General features: G+C 48.5%; 1 protein-coding gene across 1 annotated transcript in view; it reads left to right on the top strand.

The window, feature by feature from the left end:
- LOC118390088 (coxsackievirus and adenovirus receptor homolog) overlaps positions 1 to 13063 on the top strand; it is a 102054-nt gene extending 88991 nt beyond the window's left edge. The window contains exons 4-7 of the mRNA XM_052457025.1: positions 5876 to 6031; positions 6193 to 6315; positions 6466 to 6604; positions 10050 to 13063. Of these exons, the coding sequence (XP_052312985.1) occupies positions 5876 to 6031; positions 6193 to 6315; positions 6466 to 6604; positions 10050 to 10335 (704 nt within the window). The 3' untranslated portion in view covers positions 10336 to 13063. The remainder of the gene's footprint in view (positions 1 to 5875; positions 6032 to 6192; positions 6316 to 6465; positions 6605 to 10049) is intronic.
- The last annotated feature ends 278 nt before the right edge of the window (positions 13064 to 13341 follow it).

Below are 13341 nucleotides of genomic sequence, written 5' to 3'. Positions count from 1 at the left end.
ATCAACCATTCACCATCTCTGCCTAGACTTCACATCAACCATTCACCATCTTTGCCTAGACTTCACATCAACCATTCACCATCTCTGCATAGACTTCAGAACCATTCACCATCTCTGCCTAGACTTCACGTCAACCATTCACCATCTCTGCCTAGACTTCACGTCAACCATTCACCATCTCTGCCTAGACTTCACATCAACCATTCACCATCTCTGCCTAGACTTCACATCAACCATTCACCATCTTTGCCTAGACTTCACATCAACCATTCACCATCTTTGCCTAGACTTCACGTCAACCATTCACCATCTCTGCCTAGACTTCACGTCAACCATTCACCATCTCTGCCTAGACTTCACATCAACCCTCACAACCATTCACCATCTCTGCCTAGACTTCACGTCAACCATTCACCATCTCTGCCTAGACTTCACATCAACCATTCACCATCTCTGCCTAGACTTCACATCAACCATTCACCATCTTTGCCTAGACTTCACATCAACCATTCACCATCTTTGCCTAGACTTCACATCAACCATTCACCATCTCTGCCTAGACTTCACGTCAACCATTCACCATCTCTGCCTAGACTTCACATCAACCATTCACCATCTCTGCCTAGACTTCACGTCAACCATTCACCATCTCTGCCTAGACTTCACGTCAACCATTCACCATCTCTGCCTAGACTTCACATCAGCCATTCACCATCTCTGCCTAGACTTCACGTCAACCATTCACCATCTCTGCCTAGACTTCACGTCAACCATTCACCATCTCTGCCTTGACTTCACGTCAACCATTCACCATCTCTGCCTTGACTTCACGTCAACCATTCACCATCTCTGCCTAGACTTCACATCAACCATTCACCATCTCTGCCTAGACTTCACGTCAACCATTCACCATCTCTGCCTTGACTTCACGTCAACCATTCACCATCTCTGCCTTGACTTCACGTCAACCATTCACCATCTCTGCCTAGACTTCACATCAACCATTCACCATCTCTGCCTAGACTTCACATCAACCATTCACCATCTTTGCCTAGACTTCACATCAACCATTCACCATCTTTGCCTAGACTTCACATCAACCATTCACCATCTTTGCCTAGACTTCACATCAACCATTCACCATCTCTGCCTAGACTTCACGTCAACCATTCACCATCTCTGCCTAGACTTCACGTCAACCATTCACCATCTCTGCCTAGACTTCACGTCAACCATTCACCATCTCTGCCTAGACTTCACGTCAACCATTCACCATCTCTGCCTAGACTTCACATCAACCCTCACAACCATTCACCATCTCTGCCTAGACTTCACGTCAACCATTCACCATCTCTGCCTAGACTTCACATCAACCCTCACAACCATTCACCATCTCTGCCTAGACTTCACATCAACCATTCACCATCTCTGCCTAGTCTTCACGTCAACCATTCACCATCTCTACCTAGACTTCACATCAACCCTCACAACCATTCACCATCTCTGCCTAGACTTCACATCAACCCTCACAACCATTCACCATCTCTGCCTAGACTTCACGTCAACCATTCACCATCTCTGCCTAGACTTCACGTCAACCATTCACCATCTCTGCCTAGTCTTCACGTCAACCATTCACCATCTCTGCCTAGACTTCACATCAACCCTCACAACCATTCACCATCTCTGCCTAGACTTCACGTCAACCATTCACCATCTCTGCCTCGACTTCACGTCAACCATTCACCATCTCTGCCTAGACTTCACATCAACCATTCACCATCTCTGCCTAGACTTCACAGCAACCATTCACCATCTCTGCCAAGACTTCACGTCAACCATTCACCATCTCTGCCTAGACTTCACATCAACCATTCACCATCTCTGCCAAGACTTCACGTCAACCATTCACCATCTCTGCCTAGACTTCACGTCAACCATTCACCATCTCTGCCAAGACTTCACGTCAACCATTCACCATCTCTGCCAAGACTTCACGTCAACCATTCACCATCTCTGCCAAGACTTCACGTCAACCATTCACCATCTCTGCCTAGACTTCACATCAACCATTCACCATCTCTGCCAAGACTTCACATCAACCATTCACCATCTCTGCCAAGACTTCACGTCAACCATTCACCATCTCTGCCAAGACTTCACGTCAACCATTCACCATCTCTGCCTAGACTTCACGTCAACCATTCACCATCTCTGCCTAGACTTCACGTCAACCATTCACCATCTCTGCCTAGATTTCACGTCAACCATTCACCATCTCTGCCTAGACTTCACATCAACCCTAACACCATTCACCATCTCTGCCTAGACTTCACGTCAACCATTCACCATCTCTGCCTAGACTTCACGTCAACCATTCACCATCTCTGCCTAGACTTCACGTCAACCATTCACCATCTCTGCCTAGACTTCACATCAACCCTCACAACCATTCACCATCTCTGCCTAGACTTCACGTCAACCATTCACCATCTCTGCCTAGACTTCACATCAACCCTCACAACCATTCACCATCTCTGCCTAGACTTCACATCAACCATTCACCATCTCTGCCTAGTCTTCACGTCAACCATTCACCATCTCTACCTAGACTTCACATCAACCCTCACAACCATTCACCATCTCTGCCTAGACTTCACATCAACCCTCACAACCATTCACCATCTCTGCCTAGACTTCACGTCAACCATTCACCATCTCTGCCTAGACTTCACGTCAACCATTCACCATCTCTGCCTAGACTTCACGTTAACCATTCACCATCTCTGCCTAGACTTCACGTCAACCATTCACCATCTCTGCCTAGTCTTCACGTCAACCATTCACCATCTCTGCCTAGACTTCACATCAACCCTCACAACCATTCACCATCTCTGCCTAGACTTCACGTCAACCATTCACCATCTCTGCCTAGACTTCACGTCAACCATTCACCATCTCTGCCTAGACTTCACATCAACCATTCACCATCTCTGCCAAGACTTCACGTCAACCATTCACCATCTCTGCCAAGACTTCACGTCAACCATTCACCATCTCTGCCTAGACTTCACGTCAACCATTCACCATCTCTGCCTAGACTTCACGTCAACCATTCACCATCTCTGCCAAGACTTCACGTCAACCATTCACCATCTCTGCCTTGACTTCACGTCAACCATTCACCATCTCTGCCTAGACTTCACGTCAACCATTCACCATCTCTGCCTAGACTTCACGTCAACCATTCACCATCTCTGCCAAGACTTCACGTCAACCATTCACCATCTCTGCCTAGACTTCACGTCAACCATTCACCATCTCTGCCAAGACTTCACGTCAACCATTCACCATCTCTGCCTAGACTTCACGTCAACCATTCACCATCTCTGCCTAGACTTCACGTCAACCATTCACCATCTCTGCCAAGACTTCACGTCAACCATTCACCATCTCTGCCTAGACTTCACGTCAACCATTCACCATCTCTGCCTAGACTTCACGTCAACCATTCACCATCTCTGCCAAGACTTCACGTCAACCATTCACCATCTCTGCCTAGACTTCACGTCAACCATTCACCATCTCTGCCAAGACTTCACGTCAACCATTCACCATCTCTGCCTAGACTTCACGTCAACCATTCACCATCTCTGCCTAGACTTCACGTCAACCATTCACCATCTCTGCCTAGACTTCACGTCAACCATTCACCATCTCTGCCTAGACTTCACGTCAACCATTCACCATCTCTGCCTAGACTTCACGTCAACCATTCACCATCTCTGCCTAGACTTCACGTCAACCATTCACCATCTCTGCCTAGACTTCACGTCAACCATTCACCATCTCTGCCAAGACTTCACGTCAACCATTCACCATCTCTGCCTAGACTTCACGTCAACCATTCACCATCTCTGCCTAGACTTCATTCACCATCTCTGCCTAGACTTCACGTCAACCATTCACCATCTCTGCCTAGACTTCACGTCAACCATTCACCATCTCTGCCAAGACTTCACGTCAACCATTCACCATCTCTGCCTTGACTTCACGTCAACCATTCACCATCTCTGCCTTGACTTCACGTCAACCATTCACCATCTCTGCCTAGACTTCACATCAACCATTCACCATCTCTGCCTTGACTTCACGTCAACCATTCACCATCTCTGCCTTGACTTCACGTCAACCATTCACCATCTCTGCCTAGACTTCACGTCAACCATTCACCATCTCTGCCTGGACTTCACGTCAACCATTCACCATCTCTGCCTAGACTTCACGTCAACCATTCACCATCTCTGCCTAGACTTCACGTCAACCATTCACCATCTCTGCCTAGACTTCACGTCAACCATTCACCATCTCTGCCTGGACTTCACATCAACCTTCAACAGCCATTCACTTTCACTCTGTCACCTTGGCCTCAGTCCCAACCAATGTATCACCATTGCTCTACCCATAGGTCACTACATTCTTTAACAGCCAATCACGTTCTCTCAAGTTCCCTGATCTGAATCCCAAACAACCAATCAGCACCGCCTCGACCTCACTACAGCCTTTAACAGCCAATCTTTCTCAGTCTCCCTGGCCTCTCAAAACGGATCCCTCATGGTCTTTATAACCACGTCTCTGTGGTCTACCGCAATATATCACGCTCACTTTCTCCATATATACTCTACTGTACCCTATCTGTGCCTCAATGTAGCCCAGTACAGCAATAAATCACCTTATCCTTAGCCCTTCATATTACACCACATCCATATAGTCCACCACAACCAATCACGGTCTCCCTCTAGTCTCTACAGTATCTCTCTAAAGACTAGTCTCTTTCTTCTTCCTTTGACCTCATCTCTCGCTCATATCACACATGAAAATCTGCTCTGATGAATCTTTTACCCATTTCCAATAGGAACATCTACATGTTGAGCTATATGTAGCCCTTGATATGTCATGCTGACTGAGCTTTTAATGTGAATTCAAAATGTCATTGCTGTATTACATTGTAAGACACACACACACACAGTGCATGTGGACAGCCGACCTCCAAGTCAGGAGAGCGAGCAGCCTTGGCCCCCGTCATCCCTCCAACCGTCCATCAGTACTCGTTTAATTTCTCTCTGTTCTCTCATTCCTCCCCTCCCTCGTTCTGTGGTCCTGACCCCTGCCTATTAGATTAGATGGGCTGGGCGCTGCACTATGTGCTGTAGTGTCCCACAGGGCCGTCTGGTGTTAATCCACATGGTTCTGTCCTCCCCTCTCGCCGGACTTTGTTACAACGGCCATTACCAAACCATGTCAGTGCTCCAGCACAACGCTCAGACACACAGAGAGAGAAAGAGAGGCAGTCGCACATACACACATGGCTACACACACAGCGCCAATCAGGCTTCCTAAATGCCACCCCACCTCCCATCCCTAGCATAGTACCCCCTTCCTCACCCCACCGCTCCAGCAGACAGACACAGACAGACACAGACAGACAGAGAGTTGGTCTGTTCATCTTTGCCTTGCACTGGATCTGGCCTGCTTTCAATTTGGAGTTTTGTTTGCTTTTGAATTCTCGTCTCCTGTCAACAGACTGAAACTATGTCTGTCTTCCACAGATGCCCCCACCATTTGTGTGTGTCATGCTCTGATTGTAATTATCTTGAGTGACAGCACCTGTAATGACAGCAGCTGTATCACTGACCCTGATTACTGCTCTCATTACGCTGATGACTGCTGCTATGAGACACACACACAGCGTGGCAACCTGCCCAGAGGGGTGTGCAATAGAAAATCAGGAATGGTTTGTGTAGCTTCAAGCTAATATCTGTTTTCCGCCATGTCTGCCATCTCTAATAGCTTATTCCCCCCTCTCTCCTGGTAGTGAGGCCGTCCAAGCCCAGATGCTCTGCCGACGGCCCCACCCTGGAGGGTATGGATGTGGTCCTGAGGTGTACGTCCAGTGAGGGGACCAACCCCCTGCAGTACACCTGGGAGAAGACCAGCGACAACAAACTGCTGCCTGCCTCCGCCGTGCTAGGTAAGACACATAATATTTATGGAAGCCAGGTTTCACCATCCCCAGATGGAGCAGATGCTTTGAAACATAATGGTTATTCACTGCCAAATGGACAGAAGGGTCTCTGAAAGGTTTTGGCTTCCTGAACGTGCCTCTGTCAACCCCTCCCCGTCTGTCTGTAGACCCTGTGGGAGGCACCATGAATGTAAGGAACGCGTCCACCAGCTCCTCAGGAACCTACCGCTGCACTGCTAAGAACCACGTGGGCATGGAGGAGTGTATTCTACAGCTTGGCATCACTCCCCGTGAGTCCCTCAATGCCCCTGATTCACCTTTATGTGATTTATTTGAATCGGGTGGGCATTTGTGCTGAGACCTGTATGGCTGTATAGAGTCAAAATGGTGGGATTGTGTAGGATGAGTGTTTTTAATGATTTTCTCTGTGTGTGGTCTAGCCCCAAACACTGCTGGTATCATAGCTGGAGCCATCATCGCTGTTCTGCTGGCCCTCATCATCATCGCCATCATCCTCTTCTGCTGCTGCCGTGCCCGCAACAGGAAGAAGTACGAGAAGGAGATCTCCTACGAGATCAGGTATGGGCAACGCTTTATTACACCCTCAATACTGTGTAGGATCCCCAAATACACTTCATTGAACAGACACTGGTACATACTGCATCAAACTGATATAGCAGTGTAGTATGTATTATCTAACTATCTGTATGTGGTTTATTTGGCTGCTACAGCCTGAGATAAAGCAATGAAAACTGTGCCAGTAGGTATGTGTCATTGTGAACGTCCAACATTCTCTGGCCCCAGCTCCTCCCGGCCCAGTCTTTCTCTCTCACTCACTCTCTCACTCACTCACTCACTCACTCACTCACTCACTCACTCACTCACTCACTCACTCACTCACTCACTCACTCACTCACACACACACACACACACACACACACGGAAAAAAGGTTGTCGCCCCATCAGCGTTCTTTTTTTCCCCTTCCTAAAATAAATGGCTTTGGTAATCAGTTTGGGGGTTTTGTTTGTTCTGTGGATCCTGTCTGTCCTGCCCAGCCCCCCCTGGACACAGTATTCCATCCAGAAAGCACAGGGCCTCCCTCCCTCTGTCTCTGGGTCTGCTAGCTTCAGCCTGGACACTGTCTGGCTATCTGCCTGGTAACTCAGTGGAGCACAAAAAAGATTAGCCCAATGAGCACTGTGTCTGGGTACCCAGCCCTGACACACACACACACGGAGGCACGCATACAGACAGGAATGAACGCTTGCACAACAAGGAAAAACACTTGTGCGCATACACACACCATGCATGCACACACACACATATTTACTAACATATTCAAAGCCAAGGGCCCCTCAGGCTCAATTTGATTGAGCTCTTTAATGGATTATTGCCGGTTATCAGTTTTGAATTGTGTTACTCTGGGATCTGAAGGAGGTTGGTCAGAATGAAGGTTGCGTTGTTACTACTGCTGAGAATCCTCATTCTTATTGTGGCTGACCAGAGCTGGCACAGTTCGAACTACATTCCATCCCCACGAGCTATCATCGCTGTCTCTTTCTCTCCCTTCACCCTCTCTGTCTGTCTGTCCCACCCTCTCTGTCTGTCCCACCCTCTCTGTCTGTCCCACCCTCTCTGTCTGTCCCACCCTCTCTGTCTGTCCCACACTCTCTGTGTTTCTGTCTGTCCCACCCTCTCTGTCTGTCCCACACTCTCTGTCTGTCCCACACTCTCTGTGTTTCTGTCTGTCCCACCCTCTCTGTCTGTCTGTCCCACCCTCTCTGTCTGTCCCACATGCTCTCTGTGTTTCTGTCTGTCCCACCCTCTCCGTCTGTCCCACACTCTCTGTGTTTCTGTCTGTCCCACCCTCTCTGTCTTTGTCCCACACTCTCTCTGTGTTTCTGTCTGTCCCACACTCTCTCTCTGTTTCTGTCTTATTCACCCTCTCTGTCTGTGTGTCCCACCCTCTCTGTCTGTCTGTCCCACCCTCTCTTTGTGTTTCTGTCTATCCCACCCTATGTCTGTCCCACACTCTCTCTGTGTTTCTGTCTGTCCCACCCTCTCTCCTTGTCTGTCTGTCCCACCCTCTCTCCTTGTCTGTCTGTCCCACCCTCTCTCCTTGTCTGTCTGTCCCACCCTCTCTCCTTGTCTGTCTGTCCCACCCTCTCTCCTTGTCTGTCTGTCCCACCCTCTCTCCTTGTCTGTCTGTCCCACCCTCTCTCCTTGTCTGTCTGTCTGTCTGTCTGTCTGTCTGTCTGTCTGTCTGTCTGTCCCACCCTCTCTCCTTGTCTGTCTGTCTGTCTGTCTGTCTGTCTGTCTGTCTGTCTGTCTGTCTGTCTGTCTGTCCCACCCTCTCTCCTTGTCTGTCTGTCCCACCCTCTCTCCTTGTCTGTCTGTCTGTCTGTCCCACCCTCTCTCCTTGTCTGTCTGTCTGTCTGTCCCACCCTCTCTCCTTGTCTGTCTGTCCCACCCTCTCTCCTTGTCTGTCTGTCCCACCCTCTCTCCTTGTCTGTCTGTCCCACCCTCTCTCCTTGTCTGTCTGTCCCACCCTCTCTCCTTGTCTGTCTGTCCCACCCTCTCTCCTTGTCTGTCTGTCCCACCCTCTCTCCTTGTCTGTCTGTCCCACCCTCTCTCCTTGTCTGTCTGTCCCACCCTCTCTCCTTGTCTGTCTGTCCCACCCTCTCTCCTTGTCTGTCTGTCCCACCCTCTCTCCTTGTCTGTCTGTCCCACCCTCTCTCCTTGTCTGTCTGTCCCACCCTCTCTCCTTGTCTGTCTGTCTGTCTGTCTGTCTGTCTGTCTCTCTCTGTCTGTCTGTCTGTCTGTCTGTCCCACCCTCTCTCCTTGTCTGTCTGTCTGTCTGTCTGTCTGTCTGTCCCACCCTCTCTCCTTGTCTGTCTGTCTGTCTGTCTGTCCCACCCTCTCTCCTTGTCTGTCTGTCTGTCCCACCCTCTCTCCTTGTCTGTCTGTCTGTCTGTCTGTCCCACCCTCTCTCCTTGTCTGTCTGTCTGTCTGTGCCACCCTCTCTCCTTGTCTGTCTGTCTGTCTGTCTGTCTGTCTGTCCCACCCTCTCTCCTTGTCTGTCTGTCTGTCCCACCCTCTCTCCTTGTCTGTCTGTCTGTCTGTCTGTCCCACCCTCTCTCCTTGTCTGTCTGTCTGTCTGTCCCACCCTCTCTCCTTGTCTGTCTGTCTGTCTGTCCCACCCTCTCTCCTTGTCTGTCTGTCTGTCTGTCTGTCCCACCCTCTCTCCTTGTCTGTCTGTCTGTCTGTCTGTCCCACCCTCTCTCCTTGTCTGTCTGTCTGTCTGTCTGTCCCACCCTCTCTCCTTGTCTGTCTGTCTGTCTGTCTGTCCCACCCTCTCTCCTTGTCTGTCTGTCTGTCCCACCTTCTCTTCTTGTCTGTCTGTCTGTCTGTCCCACCTTCTCTTCTTGTCTGTCTGTCTGTCTGTCCCACCTTCTCTTCTTGTCTGTCTGTCTGTCTGTCCCACCTTCTCTTCTTGTCTGTCTGTCTGTCTGTCCCACCTTCTCTTCTTGTCTGTCTGTCTGTCTGTCCCACCTTCTCTTCTTGTCTGTCTGTCTGTCCCACCTTCTCTTCTTGTCTGTCTGTCTGTCTGTCCCACCTTCTCTTCTTGTCTGTCCCACCTTCTCTGTCTGTCTGTCCCACCTTCTATGTCTGTGTCCCACCTTCTCTGTCTGTCTGTCCCACCCTCTCGCCTTGTCTGTCTGTCTTTCCCACACTCTCTCTGTGTTTCTGTCTTATTCACCCTCTCTGTCTGTGTGTCCCACCCTATATGTCTGTGTCCCACCTTCTGTCTGTCTGTCCCACCCTCTCTGTCCCACCCTCTCTGTCTGTCTGTCCCACCCTCTCTGTGTTTCTGTGTGTCTCTCCATTTTCTTTATTGTTTATCTTTCACTTTCTTTCTCTCTCTGGACCCCTGGGGGAAAATCCAAACCCAAGTGAATGTGAAAGGGAGTGAAAAAGCTTGTGTTTTTTACATAACCATCTCACCCCCCTTCTCTCCTTCAGAGAGGACGTCCCCCCTCCGAAGAGCCGCGTATCGACGGCCCGCTCCTTCACCAGCGTGGGCAGCCAGCGCTCCTCCCTGGGCTCCATGTCCCCCTCCAACCTACACGAGTACGCCCTCAAGCCCCAGTACGACAAAATCCCCTCCGTGGAGGAGTATGAGAGGCCCCCCAGCCACGCACCCCTGCCCCCACCCGTCGCCAGCAAGATGGCCGGCCCCAACCTCAGCCGCATGGGCGCCATCGCAGTCATGATCCCCGCCCAGAACAGGGACGGCTCCATTGTTTAGTGGAAAGAAACAGAAAGATGGAGGGAATGACCGGGGGACACTGGCCAGAGAGGTGGGGTGGCTTGGCTGGGGGACTGTGCTGGGCCTCTACCACTCACCACCAACTGGGACCCCCACTCTGCTTTATGGAGGTTTGGGTGTGGTGTTGTACTGAGGAGAAAAGAGAAGCAGTATTGTACCATGTCACCCACTATGAACTATTTACTGTTGACAAAAAAACAGATGCTTTTATGTATTTTACTACCTGAACTTTCTCACACATGACAATTATGAATTCAAGGCTGGGTACATTTTAATGGTCAATTCACACAGGTTTCTTTGTACATAGTTGAATGCATGATGTTTTTTAAATCTAGCCGGCCCTGTGCATAGAGAGGTGTGTTCAGAGCGGACCAAGGTCTCTGATTGGCCTGTTGTGTACCATGTAGAGTATTACAGCTTGATGTGTATGTTTCTGGGAAATGTACAGTTCTACTTCACTTTCTTTGGATGAAATACTCACGGAGTGATCAGACATGTTTGATCAATTCACTTCTGAAACACACAGCTTATCTCAAGTATAGGGGTTGCCGAAGGGATTTTAGAGTTCTGCTTTTCAAAATAATGATTTGTCAAGTAGTTACCTTTTTAAAGATGTTCATTCCACTGGTTGGACTGTGGCTGATGTCATGGCCATGTTTGCCAGCCCTGAGAGAAATTGGGTCAGCTGGTTATTTCGACAGTTGACTGTTTTGAAATGTCCAGCTTGGTCTGGAGGGGACGCGTGGACAGGGTTGGCTAATGACACGGAAGGGGGAGTTCAGACCTCCACATGTTGTGATTAGTGTATTGTATCTTTTCCGGGTTTACAGCCCACCCCTCAAGTTCCTACAACAGGCAGAGTTTTGGGAGGTGCGGGGTGAGGTTCACTGAACAATCTGATTTGATTGTGTTTGACTGCCACCAGCCCCTCTCACCCCGCCAGTACACCCCTTCCTATCCCCTACACTGTATGGTATTATTAACCCGCTCTGGTGTTTAACCATCAAACCCCTGAACAAAATGGTACATTTGTAACTGCACACTCTGGATTCAATATCTCGATGAAACAACTTTCTCAATGGTCATTATGAAGTCAAACATGTTTAGTGGTTCATTCATGCACCTCTATTCATGAAGGATAAATGAAGGATGAAGTATGTACAGTATAGTAATTTACATGATATATGGAAGGAAGTGAGTGTTGAGGGGAAGAAGAAGATATTAGAATACTGAGCCATGAGTGTTAGGTGTCTGTTGCACCAACAGCACAGTAACTCTGTTTTCCAGGGTGTCTATAATGCACCCATGCTCTCTCACTCTGTCACATACTCACAGCCCCCAGTCAGTGATTCTGCTCAGCCCAGATGGAGTGTTTCTGTGACATCAGTGTTCTTGTGCCTTGTCTGTACTGACTTGTATCACATACATACTGTTACAGCCACAGGCGTGTGTGTGTGTGTGTGTGTGTGTGTGTGTGTGTGTGTACCCAGGCTGGGCTCTAGTCTTCTACCGTTGCTATGCACTGTACATGTATGTTTTGTAGCCAGCTGTTGTTGTATGATACATTATACAATAGTTGGCTACAGAACATGCAGTATGTCTGTAGTACGAGACCCACATCGGCATGACAACTAGTCCACTTTTCCCGGTTCTGGATCCTGTGTAGATCCACATCAACTGAGTGGAGGCTTTACTTCCCCATCCGGGTTCTTTTCATTTACATTAGCTCTATATTCAAACATTAGCAATGTAAACAACAACAACAAAAACAGTTGACTCACAGTTGTTACTTCTTTTTTAGTTTGAAATGCATTATTTGAGTTTTCTTTTTTTGTATTATGATGAAGGCTTTGTTTGTATGTGTAAATATACTGTAAAGGTTACACTATCTCTAGAACTAATCCCACCACACTTCCTCTAATGCCCTGTATGTATGTATGATGATGCTGTGCCGTGCTTTGCTTGGTTAATGTGTGTCTAAAACATGATCGATGGGTCTTGTAAATAACAGTGGAGGGTGAAAGCCCACTAATGTTAATTCAGGTGGGCACCACTGGAATTCTACTGCAGCCATGTTTCAATATCCACATTAGTGTATTAATTATGATGAAGCAATAGCATGCATTGTAGATAGTATACTAGTATGGTTAATGAAACACACACAGACTGTGTGTGTATGAAATAGAAAGTAGTAGATTTGAGGTGGATGAAGTGGAGTAGACCGGTGAAGACCTCTCAGAGTTGTGTCCTAACGCCTCTCCGTGTTGTGGCAGGTGTAACCTCACACATGGGGACAGCAGCCACATCCGAGACAGGACGTAAAGTGAAACCCACCCCGTACATTACCCCGAAGTGAAAAACCTGTCAGCTCTCTCGAAGCCCAGGGAACTGTGTGTTGGTGTGTGTCTTTACTGTCTGGATTTGTCCCCAATATAGTATTTTAGTAGACCCCCAACTGCTGACAAACTACAGAGCCATTAGGGAGGCAGTCATGTTGTACAGTCCCTTTCAACTCAGAAAACGAATAAGTACTACTAACATGGTGTTAACTGTAGCTTTTAAAACTAGTGTGCTAATATTGTATGAAGATTTTTATTTGGTGGTTTGTTTGCACATTGTGTGATCATACCTGGTTTTATTTTTGTGTGTGTAATTTTTTGTGCTGTATTTTTAAATAATAAAGGACACAAAATGAAAGAAATAATAACATTATTTTGCCTTTCTTTCACATAGCAGCTGTGTGAAATCTGTCTTAAATCAGTGTTTTTCTCTCTGCAAGTATCAGCAGCCTGCCTGTCTATCCTCTGTGACATGGCTGGCCCTCCTCCAGGCTTCCTCTGTGACATGGCTGGCCCTCCTCCAGGCTTCCTCTGTGACATGGCTGGCCCTCCTCCAGGCTTCCTCTGTGACATGGCTGGCCCTCCTCCAGGCTTCCTCTGTGACATGGCTGGCCCTCCTCCAGGCTTCCTCTGTGACATGGCTGGC

This window comes from Oncorhynchus keta, chromosome 11 (genome assembly GCF_023373465.1).
Source record: "Oncorhynchus keta strain PuntledgeMale-10-30-2019 chromosome 11, Oket_V2, whole genome shotgun sequence".
In the NCBI taxonomy this organism is placed as follows: domain Eukaryota; kingdom Metazoa; phylum Chordata; class Actinopteri; order Salmoniformes; family Salmonidae; genus Oncorhynchus; species Oncorhynchus keta.
The sequence above is the reverse complement of the archived record's forward strand: the minus strand, read 5'-3'. Positions and strand labels throughout refer to the sequence as shown.